This window comes from Cervus elaphus, chromosome 13, assembly GCF_910594005.1.
Source record: "Cervus elaphus chromosome 13, mCerEla1.1, whole genome shotgun sequence".
Lineage (NCBI taxonomy): Eukaryota > Metazoa > Chordata > Mammalia > Artiodactyla > Cervidae > Cervus > Cervus elaphus.
Window position 1 is genome coordinate 25,291,770 of NC_057827.1, and position 21,758 is coordinate 25,313,527.

General features: G+C 52.6%; 1 protein-coding gene across 1 annotated transcript in view; it reads right to left on the minus strand.

Moving 5' to 3' along the window:
* Positions 1-13,582: 13,582 nt before the first annotated feature.
* The window catches only part of BLM (BLM RecQ like helicase), an 87,280-nt gene continuing 79,104 nt past the window's right edge, over positions 13,583-21,758 (minus strand). Inside the window, exons 20-22 of the mRNA XM_043922061.1 lie at positions 19,990-20,112; positions 17,763-17,964; positions 13,583-13,903 (exon numbers count right to left, since the gene is read on the minus strand). Coding sequence (XP_043777996.1) covers positions 13,726-13,903; positions 17,763-17,964; positions 19,990-20,112 — 503 coding nt within the window. The 3' untranslated portion in view covers positions 13,583-13,725. The remainder of the gene's footprint in view (positions 13,904-17,762; positions 17,965-19,989; positions 20,113-21,758) is intronic.

Genomic DNA, 21,758 nt, shown 5'->3' on the forward strand with positions numbered 1-21,758 from the left:
CCGACCAGGGATCAAACCAGCGTGCCCTGCATTGCAAGGCAGATTCTTAACCACTGGACCACAAGGGAAATCCTTGATTTTATCTTTGGAAAAAACGGACACTTTTTCTGGGTGGGGGATATCGCTCTGCATGGCTGATAGGATCTTAGTTCCCGCCAGGGACTTCCCCAAAATGAACACTTCTAACAGTTAGCTGGATTCATGACTATGGTTTGGTTTTGTTTTAAAAAAAAAAAAAGGCTCAGGGATGCTATTTCCATGGTGTCTATGAACCCAAACAACCCCAGCGGGTGTAACATTCTTGGTTTCCCCTCTCCATACCACTGTGAACACTCAGCTCTCTTGTCTTCTGGTCTTGAACGTTGCTGTGGAAGAATCTGAGTTTGTCAACCAAAAAAAAAAAAAACACACGGGAGAGTCTGTGTTCCCTCACTCTGCTGTCTAAAGCCTGAACTCTTCTCCTAGGCAGTCTCTTTAAAAGCAATTTAAAAAAAATATTTATTTTTATTTTATTCTTTACCATCTGAGCCACCAGGGAAACTTCAGATGGAAAAGAATCCGCCTTCAATGCAGGAGACCTGGGTTTGATCCCTGGGTCGGGAAGATCCCCTGGAGAAGGGAATGGCAACCCACTCCAGTACTCTTGCCTGGGAAATCCCAAGGACAGAGGAGCCTGGAGGGCTACAGTCCATGGGGTTGCAAAGTGTTGGACATGACTGAGCGACTAACACCATTATTTTATTTATTTATTTTTCTGGCTGCCTCGGGTCTTAGTTTCATCATGCAGAATCTAGTTCCCTGACCAGGGATGGGTCCCCTGTGTTGGGAGCAAGGAGTCTTAGCCAACGGACCACAAGGGAGATCCCTAGGCAGCCTCTTGAAAATGCAAATCTCCAGGTCCTGCTCACCCAGAGGCCCACAGCCTCAGATTCTGTGAGTCTGGGTGGGACTCTCCCTCTCCACTCCGAGTGAAATGGGTGGACAGGCCAAGGTTGAGGACTGCTGAGTCATCTACCAGGGTCATTTGCGTTTTTGTCAAGTTAAAAGAATGTGGCTCTGATTATGTAAAATCACATATCTACAAACATTTCACAGTTTTGGAATGTCCTAACAGATGGGGCATATTGGATCATTCGTTCCAATGATGAGGCCACTGAGGCCCAGAGAGGGGAAGTGACTTGCCCAAGGTCACCCAGCGTGTCAGCAAGAGGTTTGCAGGACTGAACAGACAGGTTTGAGGACATGGAAGTGCCAGTCCCAGCTGTGGGGCCTCGGGATCAGGGTAGCCCACCTCCGAGGGCAGGAAGGTCTCTGCCTGTAGCAAGAGCAGCTTCTGTCCCACCTCAGGGCCTAGGAGAGAGGATACGGGTGTGGCCCTTCCCTGGGGGCATCGCTGGGGAGGGTGGCCAGGCCAGGAGGCACACCCCCAGTCCAGGAAGAGTGACCCCACTTCCCCTCCTGTCTGCCTCAACCCATCACCCACTGCCCTAAAGCCATGCTCTCCGCCTGAGCCCCAAATCTGGTCAGGACCATGGGCCGGGGGCAGGTTGAGCTGTCCTGGTGAGAAGGCAGCCTCAGAAGAGGTGGGGAACCTGGGATGAGGGCTGGAGAGAGGTTGGTCAGGCCTTTCCGGGAGGGATGCCTGCTTGCCCAGGGAAGGGGCTGCTGGCGCGGTTGGGCCATGACCAGGCAACACAGCTTGACCATCCATCAAGAGGATGGGCCCGGGACCTGCCTGGCAGCCCAGTGGTTAAGACTATGTGCTTCTACTGGAGAGGGCACAGGTTTAATTTCTGGTCAGGGAAGGCTCCTGCCTGCTGAGTGGCTTGGCCAGAAAAAAAAAAAAAAAGGATGGGCCAGGACCCTCAGGCAGTTAGGTCAGCCACGCTGGGTGTCCTGGGTGTTAGCCCCCGGCCTGTCTCCTCCTGGCTAGCTGTAGAGCCAGGAAGCCCATGCACATGCTGATGTGGTCAAGGCTGCTACAGCAGCAGCTGAGTGTGCATCCCGAGTCGGCACCTCCTCCCCGGGCGCCCTGTGTCTGATGGAGTCACGGTGGTCCTGCCACGGGGTTGCTCCCTGGACTTCCCAGAGTGCAGCAAGCACCATGCAAGCCCCGGCCTCCCTTGTGATTCACACGCTCCATGGGACATTCGCATGCTCCCTGGGACTCTGGCCAGCCTGATGACATTGGGCAGCCTGGGGAGAATCTGGACCCAACCCTGCCTGGTTTGAAGGCTCTGCTGCCTGCCTCAGGAACAAGAAGGACCCTCTCCCAGGTGGCGGGGAGGGCAGATTCCTGTAAAGGTGCTGGATGCACGGGCTCAAGGCAACAGAGCTCCTGAGCTCAGAACAGATCCATTCCACAGGGAAACAGGAAATGCTTCACTGGAGTATTTTTTGCAAGGAGTTGAAAAGGAATCTCGCCATTCACCATAATGAAGCTGCAACTGAATTTCTCTCTGTGATGTCTCTGCTGTTTCCTTGCTCAACACGTCTCCCATCCTGTCCTCTCCCACTCCCACCTGACCTGGGGTCCCCTCTACTGTTCAGCCTCAGCCCTCTGTTTGCACAGCTCTTACCACAACTGGCGGGGGGCTGACAGCGGCCCCCACGGGTGCCCCGGGGAGTGTATGAATCACGAGGGTGGCCGGGGCTTGCATGGTGCTCACCACGCTCTGGGAAGTACAGGGAAGTGACCCCGAGGCAGGACCACCGTGACTCCATCAGACACAGGGCGCCCGGGGAGGAGGTGCCGACTCGGGATGCACACTCAGCTGCTGCTGCAGCAGCCTTGACCACATCAGTGTGTGCATGGGCTCCCTGGCTCTACTGCAAGCCCAGGGGGAGACAGGCCAGGTGTCTATCAGCGTCCCCCAAGTCCCATCTTTCAGATGAGGGAGTGAGGCTCAGAGAAGCTGAGGGCTCATGTGGCTGAGACACCCCAGAGACTGTGTGCACCCCGCTCTGCAACTCCTTGGGTGGTTTTAGTCGGACTGCACCACAGACTCCGAGCACCTCTCCACGCCCGACCCTCCCAGCTGTCCCAGCCACCCTGCCTACCATTCGCTGGGTTTGTGACAGGGCAGCTCCACTTCCTCTTCTCCAAGGCTTCCTCTCCTCCTGGACATCACAGGCAGCTGGTCATTATGCCCAGTTGTCATCAGACATCTTTGCCCGGGGTTTACACTTCCTAATTTGCGCTCATTTTTAATTTTTTGGCTGAGCCACAGCACGCTGTGTGCCAGTGGCTAGTGACTAAGCCCCTGAGCCCCAGTGTTCTCCTCTGTAAAATAGGAGTATCCTATATAATAGCAGTATCTTAGGGCTTCGGAGGTGACTCAGTGGTAAAGAATCTGCCTGCCAAGCAGGAGACACAGGTTCAGTCTCTGGGTCAGAAAGATCCCCTGGAGAAGGAAATGGCAATCCACTCCAATATTCTTGCATGAAGAATTCCATGGACAGTGGAGCCTGGCGGGCTGCAGTCCATGGAGTCACAAAGAGTTGGATGTGACTTAGCGACTAAACTACAACAGCGCGTTGGATCTTAGTTCTCCGACCAGGGATCAAACCTACGACCCCTGCATTGGAAGTGCGGAATCTTAAGCACCGAACCACCAGGAAAGTCCCTCTCTCATCATTTTATAGTGGTGAGTCCTCTCCTCACTTTGAAGAAGGCTTGGTTCTCAGGGAAGCAGATGCAGAGCTGAGCTGCTCCCATATTCTTCCTGGGTCTTGGTTTCAGGGACTCCCTATGTGTTCCTTGGAGGGGCTATACTGTCCAGGGAGCATGCTGAGGACTTCTTCAGCCTGAGGCAGGGTCTCTTGACCTTCCAGGTGTGCTGGCCTCTCTGACCATCTGATGAAGGCCTTGGCCCCTCTCCCAGAAATCTGCACAGACATACAGAAATAGTACATACACTTTAGGGGTTTATACACCCCCTGCCATCCATCCCTGGATCTTCCAAGGGCTCCTAGAGTCTGCATGGAGACCTGTTATGTTAGGAGGCACTGTCTACCAATCTCCAGAACCCAGAACCTGGCTGCTTATGATGGTTAGAGGACTGGATGCGTCCACACCTGAAGGAGGCTTCTTTTTTTGAGAGAGCAATTTCAAAAAAAGAACAGGTTGAGGGGGGCATTCCTGGTGGTCTGGTGGGTAAGAATCCACCCGCCAGTGCAGGGGACACGGGCTGGATCTCTGGTCCGGGCAGATCCCACATGCCTCGGAGTGACAAAGCCAGTGCACCCCACTGCTTAGCCTGAGCCCTACGGCCCCAGATCCACAACAAGAGACACCACTTCAATGAGAAGCCTGAACTCTGCAACAAAGACCCAGCACAGCCAAGAAAAAAAAAAGAATCTGGTTGAGAACGGCTGAGCCCACTGCTGCTGCTGCTGCGAAGTCACTTTAGTCGTGTCCGACTCTGTGCGACCCCATAGACGGCAGCCCACCAGGCTCCTCAGTCCCTGGGATTCTCCAGGCAAGAGCACTGGAGTGGGTTGCCATTTCCTTCTCCAATGCATGAAAGTGAAAAGTGAAAGGGAAGTCGCTCAGTTGTGTCTGACTGTTAGCGACCCCATGGACTGCAGCCCACCAGGCTCCTCCATCCATGGGATTTTCCAGGCAAGAGGACTGGAGTGAGTGAGAGCTAAGTCCGGCGTGTTCACCAGTCAACTTCTGCACAGATATGTGCAACAGGAAGTACAAACATCGGTGGGCCCGTGCCCCAGTGACGATAGTTCATGCTCAGTGAGCGCCAGGCACGGCACTACCTGCTGACCACGCGTTATCTCATTAAACACTCATCAGAGTAAATCTCACAGGGGTCATGTTCTTATGATCACTCTGAGGCACAGAGAAGTAAAGGAATTGACTCAAGGTCACACAGTAAATTGTTTCAGTTGGCCTCTGACCTCAAGCACTCTTGACTCCAGAACCGTCTGATGGTCCTCGTGCGTTTATGAAAGTGAAAGTGTTAGACCCTCAGTCGTGTCTGACTCTTTGTGACCCCCATGGGCTGTAGCCCGCCAGGCTCCTCTGTCCACGGGATTTCCCAGGTACAAATACTGGAGTGGGTTGTCAATTCCCTTCTCCAGGGGATCTCTGACCCAGGGGTTGAACCCAGGTCTCCCAGATTGCAGGCAGATTCTTTACTGTCTGAGCCAGACTTCATAGCGGGTGGTGAAACACAGCCAGTGGGGTGGAGGGCTGGGGGCGGGGGGACTGGCCCTATCCTCTCCTGAGACGTGGCTTTGGATGTTGTGGGGTCAAGGCAAGGAGAGCAGGCTCTAAGTGGATGCTGAAATGGTAGTGTTCTGGAAAGCCTCTGTAGCACATTGGCGCCCCCAGCCCTGTATCATGAAGTAGTGTTTGCCTGGCTTGGCAGGGAGAGAGAACTCCACTTCCCCCCACAAATTTGGGTGGTGATGTGACCCCATTTGACCTCACAGGCTGGCAAAGCCTGCGGAACATCAGCCTACACTCCTTTCTACTGCTTTTAAGTTTCCCTTTACCTCCAGTGCTCTCTGCAAAGTGCCTGTGGGAAACCACGTTCCTGTCACTGCCTTCTTGGTGAAGGCAGACTTGGGTGCTGGAGGAGCTTTTTCATGATGCCAGACCACTTCCTGCAAATGGCTTTCCCACCCATGCATTCCTAAACACCCTCCAGAGGCTTCCGGCCCACCCGACAGGCTCAGCTGACATTGTGGGGGAAATCAAGGCTGAAAGAGGTTGCCTTGGGCTTCCCTGGTGGTACTGTGGATAAGAGTCCGCTTGCCAGTGTAGAAGACACAGGTTCGACCCCTGGTCCGGGAAGATGCCACATGGCGCAGAGCGACTAAGCCTACAACTACTGAGCTTGTGCACCTGAAGCCTGTGCTTTGAAACGTGAGAAACCCGTGCACCGCGACCAGAGAGCAGCCCCCTGCCCCCCTGCTCACCACAACTAGAGAAAGCTCAGGGGCAGCAGTGAAGACCCGGCACAGCCTAAATAAATAAATAAGAAAGGGGTTGCCTTGCCCACGGCCCAAAGCTACATTCCCAGGCAGCCGAAGTTTGTATTCACCCTGAGGGCGAACCCCCGGAGCTCTTCCCTCTGCCCGAGGCCAGCGGTTCTCAAAACGTGGGCCCCAGGGAGACTGATGGCCTCAGCATCACCAGGGAGCTTGTTAGAAATGCAGACCCTTTGGCCTCAGCCCAGATCTTCTGAATCAGAAACTGTTTACCCCGCCCTCCAGGGATGCTGAAGCTTTGAGAACCGCTGCCCTGGGCTTCCACCTTCTCCTCTGGGATGAAGCTCTGCACAAGTATCGATGATTGAAGGTTGAATTCCAAGCCCTCCCTGCATCGTGGTCGTCCCCAAAGCCTTCCCCACAAGACAGTGAAAACTCCACATGCAGAGGCTCGAACGGGGAGCTAGAAGCAGACGCGGTGGTTGTACTAATCTTAGCAAGCAGTGCATGGTGCACCTCTGAATCAATAAAAGGGAAATCAGCTAGTTTTCTGAGAACAAGCAAGACACTGAGAGCCAGAAACAACAACGCACGCACACAAAAGGAAGTTAAGTGAAATACCAAGGCAGAGAAAGTTGAGAAAAGTTGAAAGCGTTAGTTGTTCAGTCGTGTCTGACTCTGCGATTCCATGGACCATAGCCTGCCAGGCTCCTCTGTCCGTGGAATTCTCCAGGAAAGGATAGTGGAGTGGGTTACCATGCCCTCCTCCAGGGGATCTTCCCAACCCAGGGATCAAACCCAGATCTCCCGCATTGCAGGTGGATTCTTTACTGTCTGAGCCACCAGAGAAGCCACTGAGGCCAACTGGAAGGCAACTTTCACTTGGTGAAGCCAACGAAAGTGGTGAGGGGGGAGCGTCCCCACAGGCCTGGCGGTGCCAAGTGGGCAGCAGATTCTAAGATCCAGCAGGCCCCGGGCCCTGTCCCCAGACTTCTATCTCATCCCCCCACGGGGAGGGCAGCCTGGGCAGGTGCCTTCGTACTGGCCCTTTCGCCCACTCACCCATGAATATTATCTGGCGCCTGCTGTGTGCCAGGTCTTCTCAGCCGGACCCTGGTCTGGGGCAAAGCACAGCCTTTGGCTAAGGACTATGGGGGGAGTGGCAGGACTTGTAGGGTGGGGGTCCTTTTAGGCCATCCAGGGCCCCCTTGTCCTTGCCCCTGGGCAGCACCCTCTCCTTGAGCCAGAGTCCCACTGTGCTCCCGGTTGTCACCTAGTCAGGAGATCCAGCCCAGGGCACTTGTCTCCCTGAAGCGAGGAGGGTGGCCAGGTGGGGAAGTGTTGCTTTCTGTTCAGGAATGGGCAGGGTGGCCCCACTGGCGATGGCCAGACCCTGGGCTCCCCAGCCTGGAGGCCACAGGGCCACTCCAGCCTCAGCACCCTACCCAAGTTAAAGTTCACTGACATCTGCTGGCTTTGCTTGGTCCTGGCTGGTGCCGGCCCTGGGCAGGGGGGGTGCTCATTCCTGGCCCCATGGCCTGTTGCTAGTCCACCGGAGGTTCCGACCCCACCGCCCCCAGCCCTCCTGAGCAAAACTGAACCCCAGAGTGACTGAACCCCAAAGTGTCCCTTGCTTTCTTCTGATGATAAAAATGACACAGGGCTTCCCTGGTGGCGCTCAGTGGTAAAGAATCCGTCATGCCAAGGCAGGAGACACAATTCAATCTCTGGTGCCAGAAGAACCCGCAGTCTGTGGAGCAACTAAGCGCGTGCACCACGACTTCTGAGCCTGTGCTCTCGAGCCCAGGAGCTGAGCCCATGTGCTGCAGCTAGTAAAGCCCATGCGCCTAGAGCCTGTGCTCTGCAACAGCAGACGACCCAGCTTGAGAAGCCCCCGAAAGCAGAGAGTAGCCCCTGCTCGCTACAACTAGAGAAGAGCCTGTGCAGCAACAAAGACCCAGCCCAGCCATAAATAAATAAATAAGGAAGTCTCAAAATTAAAAAAAAAAAATGATACAGAGCTTTTTTGTAAAAAGTCAGGCAATTCAGAGAAGTAAAAATCATCTCAATCCCACCAACTGTTAATATTTTGGTGAGCAGCCCTTTATCTAAACACACACACAGATAAAGTGACAAAATCTTTACTAGCCATGTTGTTCTATAGCTTGCTTTTAAAAAAAGTAACAAAAACAAAACGAGCTGTCATTTAAGATGTCAACGCCAAGCAGGCTATGCCTTACGACCTGGCCCTTCCTGCAGACCATGAGGGACCCGGGGTCCCGGGCTGGGCAGTGGGGGCAGGGACTTACAGCAAAGCAACAGGACCCTGTTTGGCTCCTCAGACACGTGCTGTGGATGATTTTCTAGGTCAATCAGCAGAGCATTCATTACGTGTTCTTAAATATAAAAAATAAATTAGCACAGAGCTGGCTTTGTTGGTGGGGTGCTCTTTGAGGATCACTCGCCAAGCTCGGAGGAGGCCTCGTGGGCTGCACAGACCACCACCATGTGCACACCCATGCACACCCCATACGTCGCAGGAGATGGTGGACCAGGGGCTCCCAAACTGACCCCTCGGGTAGCAAAGCCTCTTCCTGACTGGGAAGGGCAGCGTCTGTTGGCGTCCCTCTGTGGGAGTGCCATCTCTCTGGGATGTCAGCCCCTTTCCCCACCCCGTGTCCCTTCCTGTCAGTGGCATCTGGCTTCTCCTGCCACCTGTTACCCCGAGAACTGCTGCTTCTCTTCCTGGACAAGCACGAGCCTCCTGCCTCTCTGCTGGCGTCTGGCCTCACCCGCCTCAATCCTTTCCCGGCCCTGTGATCAGAGTCATTTTTCAAACACAAACTGGATCGTGTCTCTCTGGCTTCAGAGCCTCCCCCGGGGACAGGTCCCCACTCCTCGGCCAGGACCATCGCGGCTGGCTCGTCGCCTCCCTCCCTTGGTTGGCTGTCCGTCACCCCAGGGCGGTCCCCTCTCGGGCCAGGCTCCAGCGCACCTCCAGCCTTTACCTCTGCGGCTCCCTGGGGTCTCCTCCTCCTGTTCTGAATTCCTACTCATTCTCCAAGGCTCGAACTTCACTTCCTGAGCCCTCCAGGCTGGACTAGGTCTCCCCTGGGGCTCCCGTAGCACCCCGATCGCCCAGTGCTGCTTCTCCTCTCCTTCCCCAGGGGCGAGTGATCATGGCTTCCCTCTCTGATTGTGAAATTGCTGAAAGCCACGGCCACACCGGGGTCTCTGGTTTCAGACTGGCAAACATTTGCGGGACCTTTGACCAGAGGACACCATCAACACCTCGGACGGCAGGGCCGGCTGTTAACAATTCCCGTGCAGATGAGAAGCTGAGGCTCAGGAAGGCCAGGGGGCTTGCAAAGGGCATTCAGCGCGTGTGAAACGAGCAGGGCCGAGGGGCTGGGAGCCGGGACTGGCGGTGACGAGTGGATGGTGGTCCCCCACCCCCACCCCCCCGCCGTGGTCCCCCGTGGCAGAGCGCCTGCAGCTGCAGATGGCGGGCCCGTGGGGCTGGCAAGGGCGGCCTGCTCTTGACTGTAACTGTCAAACCACGGCCGCCACAGACGTTCACACTTCCGTCTTGAGGTTGACAGGGTTCCCTGTCCCTCGGGTCACAAGATGCTCGGGGCCCTTGCTGGGGAAGGGTGCTGAGTGTGAGCGGGACTCCAGCCACAGGGCTCATTTCGCAGACATGCCTCCTTCCAGGCCAGGGTTCCAGACCTCTCCTGAGAGCAGCGAAGACCACCAGGTTCCAATGCCCAGTCGCCTGCCCAGAGGTGTGTGGCTCATTCCTGCCCCTCAGAGGGGTCCTGCGTGCTCTGCTCCCGCTCGGAGCTGGGCCGGGGACCCCAACCTCTGTGGGGGCTTGAGGGTCCTGCCAGCGGCCGAGTCCCTGGGGCCGGGAGAGGCCGTGTGTGGGGGACCCAGGGGGACAGACGGAGGCCCGCTGCGGGGGCTCCCATATCCGGAGTAGGCTGAGGGCCCACCTGTCACTGGCGGTCACCACAGCCTCTGTGGGATGGGGCACCCACGCAGCTGAGCTGTGATGACACCAAAACCCCATCACCCACACCTCTGAGCAGCAAGGACGAGCCTCAGACCCTCCTCCCTGCTTGGGAAACACCTTCCTCCTCGAGGGTCTGCGGACTCAAGATCCAGCTTCTGTCCAGCCTCTCATCCTGTCCTCTGTCCTCTGCCCAGAACAGAGTCCCCGTGGCCCACTCCAGCCTTGATGGGATTTTGTTCCCTCCGTCCTTTCTCTCTTGCCGACAGGGAACATAGGTCTGGCTGAGGAAAGCTGTTCTGGGGGTGGAGAGGACAGGAGAATAAGTGCTTTTTGAAAAACAGGAGCTTTCTAAAGGCCAAGGGTGCTGGTTCCAGCAGCTCTGGTGATGCCTGGCACAGCTGTAGAAACAGCCCTTGATGACCAGCCAGTGGGGGCTGGGTTCACGGCCTGGGGAACCTAGCAGGGGCCGGTTGAGACTGGGGACCCCGAGAGTGTCCCACCAGCCTGCTTCTCCAAGTCCTGTCTGTGCAGCTAAGCGGGGGACACGACTGCTGTCCTGAGGGAAAAGTGATGCCTCCTGGGGTCTCCGCTGAGGGCTCAGGTTAATGGCCCCCTGCTCAGAGGCCTCCACCAGGGTGGGAGCCCCATAGTTCACTGAGATTCACCCCACCATCAACCCAGATTGCTGCTCAGAGGAGAGCCGGGTTGGGGACCCAGCAAGCCTCTCGGCACAGGGTGGGCCCTAGGGGCTCCGAGCAGCTCCAGGCTGTAGGAAGAGAGGGGAGCAGAGCAAGGGGGCCTGGATCACAGCCTCTGCTTCCTCTTCTGGAGGAAAACCACAGTTCAGCTGTGCTGGCTGATAAGCTCTGCTGCTTCTGTGCCTCGAGCCTGCCCCAAGGTTCTGAAGTTTTGAGTGTTAGGGTGGTCCCTGCGGCTTTGGGAGGGAAAACGGGCTGGGAGAGGAGGCAGGATTGTCCAGGGAAAGAGCACAGACCTGGATTCCTTATAATTTAGCATAGAAACTAGAGCACTTTCAAGAATTGAAAGGGAGTTGTCTTAATTATTACACCAGGGCAGCAGATACCAATTGGGACTCCTCAGGGCAAGCCGAGACGTATGCTACCCTACTTACTAGCATTTCTGAGCTGTGTGCCTTTGGGCAATTACATAACCTCTCTGAATTCCAATTTCTGCATAAAAAAGGCTGATCCTGTGTGCCTGCCTCCCAGGGCTGGTGTAGGGAATGTTGTTGTTCAGTCGCTCAGTCCTGTCCAACTCTTTGCGGCCCCATGAGCTGCAGCACACCAGGCTTCCCTGTCCTTCACCGTCTCCTGGAGTTTGCTCAAACTCATGTCCATTGGGTTGGTGATGCTTCCAACCATCTCGTCCCCTGTTGTCCGCTTTTCCTCTTGCCCTCGCTCTTTCTCAGCATCAGGCTCTTTTCCAAGGAATTGGCCTTTCACCTCAGGTGGCCAAAGTGTCAGAGCCGAGGGATTAAAGGAGACCATTAAATTGTGTGAAAATGCCTGAACAGCCCTCAGCATAGACTGGGCTCTCCACATTTGTTCTCTTTCAGTGAGGAAGAGGGCTCCTGTCCTTGGAGGGAAGCAAGGACCTGTCAGCTCTCTGGAGGGAGTGCTCCTGGGGAGGGGCCAGGGAAGGTATGCACACAGCGGGGCAGTCAGATTCCAGTCTGTCCTGAGCCTTCCCGCAGGGTGATGGTGAGGCCCCAGCACTGGCCCCCACCCTCAGGCCCACCTGTACCTGGGGAGGGTGGGCCGGGGAAGGGTCCGAGGCTGCAACTCCTTTGTGGACTTGTCCGCTCCCCTCCTCCCAGGTGGTGGGAGGACCTCATGGAGGACCCCTCCCAGCACCTGGCCTGAAGCAGCTTTGCTTTCTGCCAGAGGTCCCAGTTTTGGTTCAGAGAAAGCCTGTGTGCTTCTGTTCTGAGGTTGCCCTGTATGAACACAGCTGTTTTCTGGGAGGTCCAGGAAGAATTTAAGGAGGCTGCCTGCATCTCCTGTGGCTGCTCCTGGGGACTGAGAAATTGACCAGAACCTGTGCCAACCCAGCATTTTGAACGAGGTGGCGAGGTGGGTGTGACCTGCCTCTGCCCCTCGACCCCAGGCTAGCCTGAGGTCCCCAGGCCCCAGGTTCCTGCAGGGAGTTCCTCCTCTGAGCATGGTGACAGGTGTGGGTGGTGCTGCCTTGCTCAAAGCCTCTGCACTGACCCTGGCACCCCCAGGCAACCACCTTCCCCTGTTCCCTCCCCCCACTGCCCTGGGAGCCCCTGAAGGCAGAGTGGGCACTGCGGAGGGGACAATTAGCTCAGAGTTCGGACAGAGGTGCCCAGTAGAGGACTGAATGAGTGAGTGAAGTCAGCTGGGAAGCAGCCCAGTGTGTGGCACACTCCGCGTGGAGGCCGCCCCCTCATCCCCTCTCTGTCCCCGAAGCCAGAGCTGCTGCAGGTGGAAGGTGCCACCACTGCCAGATGCCCACGTGCACAGCCAGCTCTCCATGGAGCTGCTTTGTTCTCCGCTTCCTCCTCTCACCCCGAGGAGGCTCTTCTGGCCAACTGAGTCGGGACTTGCCCAAAAAGTGGTTTCTGAAAAAGGTCAGCTCCTGGAGGCATCTGGAGCTAACAGGGCATGGCCCTCAGCAGACTTCTGCCTCCCAGTCTCCTCCATTAACTGAAGGCCCAAGGCCTTAGTGGCAGGGGGTAGGCATGCAGCTCTGAGGGTGACCCCTCAGGTGGGTGCAGGGTTGGCCTCAGCATCGTCTCCAGGCCAAGGCCACAGACTCCCAGCCAACTCCTTCTTCAACAAGTTTGGCCCAGGGAAGGGCTCCCCAGCTATCCTCTTGACAGAGGTCAAGAAGTGAGGTACCCAACAGGTGTCACCAAAGTTACATGATAGCTGAGAAAAGATTTCTCCAAAAATAAGGGGCTGGAACTGAGAAAAGAGGTGTCAAAATCCCACTGTAAGACTTTCTGGCTGATCAGCCAGTTCAGGGAGGGTCCTGACAAGTAAGGCTTCTTTGATGCTAAAGGAAGATACCAGTATTAATACATGTTTTCACAGAGAACTTCTGACCCTTCTCTTGCAGACCCCAGGTTTATCATCTAGGGCTGACAATTTCATAGGCAAACGAAAGGCAACTTATTGTTCTAATTGATATTTTAAACAAGAGTGATTGAGCATTTTTCACATATTTGTGGGCTGTTTGCATTTCCTCTTCCGAGAACAGCTTATTCACATCCTTTCTCATTTTTCTACTAGCTCGTCTTTTTTTTTCTTAATGATTTACAGGTACTCTTTATATATTATGGATATGAACCCTGTGTCATGCATTTTCTTCCCTTTTTTCTCTGTCATTTATATTTTAATGTTGCTTATGTTGTCTTCTACAAAAAGTTTTACAGTTTCATGCTGTCCCGTTTGAATCTTTCCCTCTGGCTTCTGTGTTTCATGTCGTGCTTAAGATTTCTCTCACTGAGATGATTCAGCTGCTGGGACAGACATTCTGAGAAACAATGGCCACAGTATTTGCAGCGGCAGCAAACTGTGCATGTGTTTCAAAAAAAAATAAGAAAATGTTTATTTTAAAAACCAGAACTGTCACCCCGAGCATTTATTTAAATATTAATAGATATGGGTAAAAATTTACAAATGGTATAACGAAACTAACAGCTTTATATTCACAGATGGTCAGATGCTGACAAACAAGAAATGAGATCTATGTACATTGAGATTTGGTTGTTATGAAAATGCATATGAAGGCTTCAGAAACGATCTATTTATAGGCTTTGGTGGAGCCATAATGCCCAATTTCCTACTGACTCCTGATGCTGCTTGAGAACCATGCAAAGTGGAACTGGGTCCGATTACGTTGGAGGGTTTAGTTTTAGAAGGCATCCTTCGGCATGTGCTGGACCCCCTAAAACGTGACAAAGAAAAGAAAATTAAAATGTCAAATAAAACCAAAAGTGAACAGTCATTTTTCTCCTAACCTGCATTATTGTGGTTTAATTGCTCAGTCGTGTCCCAGCTCTTTGCAACCCTATGGACTGTAGCCCACCGGGCTCCTCTGTCCATGGGATTCTCCAGGGAAGAATACTGGAGTGGGATGCTATTTCCTTCTCCAGGGGATCTTCCCGACCCAGGGATCGAACCCGTTTCTCCTGCTTGTCAGGCAGGTTCTTCACCACTGAGCCCTCGGGGAAGCCCTTTAACCTGCATGCACTTTATAATCCAAACTTTTCCTTGGTATGACATGTCTCTGCATTTTTGGCCTATGATGGCCCTGGGGTGAGGTAAGTTTCCTTTACAATTCAAGGAATAAAGGACTGCTGCCCTTTACACAAACCTGTCCTAGACGTATCTTCCTAACATGTCAAGGACTCTCTGACTTGAGCCCAACCCCAGGTGCCTTCTCTCTCCTCTCCCTTCTTTCCACCCATCCCCCCAGACATCTGAGCTGAGACTCACATTCCCCACCTACTCCAACCACACAGAAAAGTGGCAGCACCTCGTCTTAAGGCCCCAGTGCCTGGACAACGGGTGTGGTGGAATCACTGCACTCCCACAGCCCGCCAGTCTTGGGCAGGCTGCAGACACGGTTCCCGGGCGGGAGGAGCTTGGGGCTGCCGTGTCTTCATCGGACCCTGCTGCCAGCGGCTCGCTCGCTTGTCTACACTCCAAGGTCCGTCTGCTCTCAGCTCACACTCGCTGCCTTTAAAACAGATTGGGGAGCCCCTGCCACAGTCTACTACAGAGGCCTTCCAGCTCCTCACTTCCCCCACTGATCTGAAGATAACAGCTTTCCTCTCCCCACCGAATAAACTGTTAAAAAAAAAAAAAAAAATCACAGGGCCAGTGTGTTTACAAGGCTAACAGCAGGCAGCATTTGCCATAGAAGCCTGTCCCTAAACCAGTATTTCCCGTCGCTTTGCAGCCAGGCTGAATTCCTGCCCCGTGTTAATTCCTGGTCATCAGGGCACCCAAGTGGCCTCAGAGGGCCTGGTATCAGGGCCATCAGTGTGCTGATGATATTTCAGTGGGGCTGAGTGAAAAGTGGTTTTTCAACATTTTAAAACTCTTGCTCGAGGGCAGTTTTACTGCAAAACTGGTAAAGATCTGCTAAAACTAGCAGAGAAGCAGCCTTACATCTCCCTATGCTGATTTCCTGCTGAGAAATTAAGCCCCGAGAGAAAACCTGCTGTTGATATTGATTTACAGAATGAATCTGCCAACAGCAGCCTCCATTTTCACCAGAGCCATCCATTTCACTCCCACTCAGGGCCCAGAACACAACCAGTTCATTGTGTGTTGTTCAGAAGATGTGAAACTCTGAGGGCAGGGTGGGGAGGTGAGGGCACTGGCAGGGAGCCACGCTGATCCCGTGGCCGCTCGGGGCCCCAGCCAGGTGAGCGGCCCGGACACGTGGGGAGCCACCACCTTGCAGAGGGGGTCAGTGGAAATGTGGAGAACTGGGCACGGAGACAGCGAGGCTGCTACGGGGTAAAGCAGTATGACACAACTGGCTGCTTTTCGCCAGCAGGGACTAAAAAGAATCCTGCCGTAAACACACAGGCTAATTAAAAACCAGCATCGAAACTGTGCTGGCTTTGGGACAAGTGTGAGTTTCTCTGTGCTGCTGTGTTCAGTCACTAAGGCGTATTTGCGACACCCCACAGGTTGTAGCCCACCAGGCTTCTCTGTCCATGGGATTCTCCAGGCTAGAATACTGAACTGAGCTGCCATTCCCTTCTCCAGGGGATCTTCCCGACCCAGGGATCCAACCTGCGTTTCCTGCACTGGAGGCCGGTTCTTTACTACTGAGCCACCAGGGAAGGCCCTTACTAGCTTAGGTTCCAGGCCACAGGGCAAAGTGCTTCCCTCTGAAAAACAACAGTTGCGGCAACACTAAGGGAGACAGCGGTCTGCTTTGTTCTAAAGGGCAGCAGGAGGAGGTCATGATGGAATCTCCGTGGACCATGTGCAGCAGCCAAAGTGCTCCGGGCAGGCCTGGGTGAGCCAGTGTCCGGCCCCATCGGTGAGATGGGGACCAGGCCAGGGCTGCACACGCCTTCCCCAGGGGAGGCTTCAGGAAGCCCCAGTGTCCTCAGCGTAAGTCCCAGGAAGTGGGACAGAGGCCTTGTAAGGTCTTCTACTCTGTGTGATCGCCTGAGGAAACGAGTCTTTCCTCAAATGGGGAAATAAGTGAAGAAATTAAGAAAACGTCCCCACAGAAGGGCATTGGTGGGTCACTTGCACATCAAAACCCACAGAAATTATTTAGCCATAAAAATGAATGAAATCCTGCTAGTTGCGACAATACGTGTGGACCTCAAGGACGTGAGGCTAAATGAAATAAATCAAATACTCTATGATCTCTCTCATGGATGGAACCTAAATACATATGAATATTTAAACCAAGTTCATAGATGCAGAGAACAGACTGGTGTGGTGGTTTCAAGAGGCATGGATGGGGTGGGGTGTAGGATAAATGGGTGAAGTTTAAAGTTTAAATAGAATTAAAATAGATAAATAAAACCCACAAAGTTAAACTAATATTTACTAATGTCTTTAATTTCTGTCCCCCAACAGAAGGATTAGCACATACAAGATGTTTGTTTGTCGACTTAAGGAGAAAAGGACAGCTTGCTAACACTGCTTTCTTTTCTCTTCCCCACTCAATTTTTGGTCTTTATTAACCCGGAAGGAAAAGAGGTAGAAAAACTGCAAGAGGAAAACACGATAGCCTGCACAAGTTTACTGAGTTCCCTTTTCCGATGTTTCTGTTAACACCGACGGGATGGTCGCCAGCCCACCAGACCTGACCTAGAAGGTGACGGCAGAAGACAGGAAAGAGCAGGGCAATGATGAAGAAATACAAATGCTGTTCAGATCGTCACCCCGGACCTGAAGGCGAGGCTTTGTTCCGCCTTGGTGAGCAGGGAGCACCCCAACGCTGGGGCGTCCCAGCCTGGGGGCCAGGCAGACATGGGGACAGGGAGATGGCAGGGCTGGACTGACCTCTGGGGGGGTTCCAGTCGTCACCTCTTCTCTGCTGCCCTGCTAAGCTCGTGAGGCTGGCCTCCTGGCTGTTACTGAATGACAGGGGTTGTGCGGGGCCTCCAGGTGGACGCCCTGCAGATGCTACAGCAATAAAAGCGGTGTAGCAAGTACTGGCGGGATCATAAGAGTCATGAGGAAACAAAACCCTTTTGTTTATTCAGCTAGTGTGTGACTTATGGGCTTCCCTGGTGGCTCAGTGGTAAAGAATCTGCCTGCCAAGCAGGAGATGTGGGTCAGAAAGATCCCCTGGAAAAGGAAATGGCAACCCACCTCCAGTATTCTTGCCTGGAGAATTCCATGGACAGAGGAGCCTGGTGGGCTACAGCCCATCGTGATGCAAAGAGTCGGACATGACTTAGCAGCTAAACAACGACAATATGGTTTACAGTATTTTAGGTGGAAAAGTTTCTTCAGTGCAAGTGTCAAAAAAAACACCTTTTTTTCCCCCCTTGAAGGTAAGGTCAAAATTGGAGAAGCTTTTTTACAAGCTAGAAAACTTCAGTGATAGTCAACCTAGGAGCAGATATTATAAAAATCTGAAACAAAAAAAAATTTTTGTTTTGAATGAAAGCTTAATCCTGACTCCACGAGTTGGACCAGGCAACACTGAACAATGGCTTATTTTAATGAATACCTCAAGGCAAAGCAGGGAAGCCCTGCTCCCTTCTATCCTTCTCCCTTCCACCTGACACTGCAGACAAGGTGGTAGAACTTACCCTTTCGTCCTGGAACCACTGAAACCACTTCTTCTCCTCTTGGCTCTTTGGGAGGCTGGCATCCTTTTCCTCTTTCTTTCGTTTCTGGTTTTGTTTGCAAAGTAGTGAGAAGATATGGGTGCTTCCTCATCCGACTCCTCAGGGGTGTTTTTTCCAGTGCCTCTGCTGCTGGAAGGGCTTCTCCGTGGGGAGGAGTCCTCAGCTACAAACGGACAATGCAGACATGTATTGGTGATGCCATGCTGATGACAGTCTGCGTGCAGACACACAGTACAGGGCGCAGTGCAGCTGAGGCCCTGTGCTTTCCTGGAGCATCCCGCCACTTGGGTTCAACCATCCCACAAGAACCGTGCTCTTCTTTTATTTCACAAAGCCCCAAAGTCGTCAATGGCAATTCAGTTTTAAAGAATGGGGGTTGGAATTCATTAAGAAAATGTGTGATGCTCTCTAACTTAACTAGAGACATCAGGTTTATTAGCTCACTCTCTGCAGCCTAAGTCCCTGCTATTGTTTGTGCCATTAATCCCGTTAAGCTCTCTGAAAAGTAAAAGTGCTAACTAAAAGACAATTTATTAGTTTACACATGCTGAAAAAGACAAGCCCAATGTAAGGAAAACATGACTATCTTCGCACCTCATCTTTAGAGTGATAATTACTTAGTAGTGAGTGTCAGAAAATTCTAGACTGTATTTTACTTTTCTTTGCATAATAGCTGTGAACAGTTCACATATTATGCAGGAAATGGGCCTGTACAAAGCACAAATTTGCAAAGAAGATGGTAATTTCCATAGGTATTTGCAACCCAAAGAATTCCCAGAGCCTGAAATCTCCCCACCAACAGTGATCGCGATCGGGTCTTCATTTTCTGAAGGTACTTCCTGGCTGGCCTGGTTTACCCTCAGGCTACCCTGCCTCACTGAATGGTAGGAAGGGCATAGTAGGAAGGGTGAAGAGCGTAGTCATTCCAGCTGTGGGACTTCAGGAAAATGAAAAGCCTTGCCCATTTCCACCTCCAAAATGGGCGTGGGGAAGTCCCTGGTGGTCCAGTGGTTACCACTCTGCCCTTTCACTGCCCATGGGTCTGGGTTCAGTCCCTAGTTAGGGAACTAAGATTCCATAAGCTGCATGGCATGGTCAAAAATAAAACAGGTGTATAAGGAAGGATTGAATGACACAAAATGGGCAAAGCTCTTGGCTCAGCATCTCTCCCTCAGTAGGTGGGAGTGGTCATCACTGGTGATTTCTGCAGAGCTGCCCTGTCTGATGTGGGTAAAATACCCTTCCAAACAAGATGCTACACTAACCAAGCGTTAAGTTCCCACCAAGAGTTCAATGTGTCTGGAGTAAGTCTTTTATAGAATAATTACCGTACAGAAGAATCAACGAGAACCTGACTCTTCTGCATCGTGCCAAGGGATAAAAATGACTGTGGAGACAGAACGCGGCTCGCTCATGTCTCACCCCACTACCATTTCCCTCAGCCCTGGGAAGGACCGGAGTCACGGTTCACTTGGCTCGTATGCATCACAATACCCTGGAGGCAGGCACCCGACTCCTGCACCTGACCTATCGCCCACAACACAGTCTTTGTTCTCGATTTTCCCTGCATCCACGCTTCCTATGGCTTGTAGTGAGAAGTTCAAGTGATGAGCTCCGTAATTAGAGGTGCTACACGACAGGCCTCACGCAGCCTCTGGGAACGTCCATTAAGGATGCACTCGCTCGGGCAGCCCTTCTGCGCTAGAGACAGTTGGAGGCTCAGGCGTTCCAGTTACATGTTCATTTTCCAAAACATTTCAACTTAATCTTTAGACATGCTTGTCGGATAACAAGTTCCTTCCTCAGATAAGGAAAGTGAAACATGGAACGGATACTCGTGGCCTACCAAGGATCAGAGGCAGACGCTGACCAACCCGCAACTGGCACCCGGGGTCTCCAGGGTCCTCAGGCGCTTGCTCTAACAGATCAACAAATGCTGGGCCCGCAGGCCTTCCATTGGGTCCTATCACAGGTCTGCTAACTGGACCCCCAGGGACCTAAGCACCGTGCTCTCTATGAAGTGCCTGGCACCCCACTGGGGTCTGCTCGGAGCACTTGGATGTCAGTGTGAGGAGGTGTAGGAAGCACTGACACAACCCAGAAACCACACAACTCTAATCCAGTGAGAGGCATTGCTTAACATTAAAAGAGGCTTTTGGAAAAACACATATTTGGCTGTATACCGAACCTGGCAATGTCCACTCAGAGTATTTCTGTAATATTGGAATCACTTCAGCACCATATTTTTCCAGTTTGTCTTCGGTAACACCATCAATTTGAAGCAAAACCTCAGGATCAGAAGATAAAGATTCTGTACATGGACATAAAATTAGAAATTTAAATTACCACCCAGAGAAAACCCACTGGATTTATACTCATTCACCCATTCAGCGCCTGTGTGTTAAGTGCCAACTGACTGCAGAGCGCTGGGTACACGGGCCAATTTTCTAAAAAGGCAGCTAGTGCCAATGGAGGCAGCAGACAGGCCCAGAGGGCAGGAGCCCACCATCGCATTCCAGCAGCAAAGGTGCTGGTCAGGGCAGAGAACGGGAGGGGGTCTAGGACGTTGAGGGGAGCAGAGTGGAGGCGGGTATCTGGTCTTTGCTCTCACCCACTGTTTGCATTACAAAGATGAGTCTAGTTGCAATTATGGGGATCCTTTGTTTGCAGAGAAGGTCCACATTTGTGCTTCCTTCCACTTCAGACTTCTCCCCTGCACTCCTGACTTGCATCCCCTGCTCAGGAAGGCCTCAAATGAATTTTCACTTCCCCCTCAACCCAAACCTGTCCTTCCTCCAGCCTTTCTGCACATGGGCGAGGCAAGTAGGCTGTTAAGAGTCCTCTGAGCACAGAAGGCACATGAGTCTTACAGCTAGACATGTTTGTCGTTGTAAATACCACTCTGGCTGCTGTATGCAAAATGGATTGTAAGGGAAAGAGGAGAAACTGGAGCCTCAAGGAAGCTGCTGCAGGTGCAAGTGAGAATGCTTCGAACTAGATGGAGAGAAGAAGCAGATTCGGACATGTTTTGGAGGCTAGGTCTGTAGGATTTATTGATGCGCTGGCTATTGGGAGCAAGTGAGTAATCCCCACATATTGGAGTTGAGCAAAGGGTGGATTTCAAATCCGTGATTCTCACATCATTTCTACATTTGGAGGAAAAAGAACAGACCTGTGGGACAGACCAGGGGGTTAGTAGAAGAGAAAGGGAGGCAAGGAGAAATGCCGATCCCTGCAGGTTCCCTGGTGGTTCAGTGGTTAAGACTCTGTGTTTCTACTGCAGAAGGTGAGTGTTTGATCCCTGGTCAGGGAACTAAGGTCCTATATGCCTCGGGGTGTGGCAAAAAAAAAAAAAAAATAAAGAAATGCAAATCCCTGACAGAGTTTCTACTTTATCTGAAGAACTGCTGGAGCTTTAAAGAGTACTTAGAAGATTAAAATGAGTATCATGTTTACATATGGAGTTAAGGAGTCCAGTTAAGAAACTTCACTGAGAACCTAGGAACAAAGTACAGTATTTTATTGATTCAAAGATACTTTTTTTTTTTTTTTTTGCATTTTGGCATTCCTGAGGTCAAGCTGCTTCTTACCAGTGCAGATGGCCAGATGGCAGCTGTCCAGCAGCTGTCACCGCCTACGCACGTGAGAACATAGTCACAGCATCAGTCAACAGCACCACTGCAGTGCTGGTTCCTCACATGTTGAGTTTAACTGCACACGAAATGTCTTCAAAAAGACTAGACTGGGATGAGCACTGAGAAAATAATGTGGGGACTTCCCTGGTGATCCAGGGGTTAAGAATCCGCCTTCCCAGGCAGGGGACACGGGTTTGATCCCCGGTCAGGGAACTAAGATCCCATATGCTGCGGGGTTGAGCCACAACAAAGACCCCGTGCAGCCAAAAAAAAAAAAAAAATTAAAAAAAGAAAACGACTGTGAATGTAAAAAAGCTCAGAC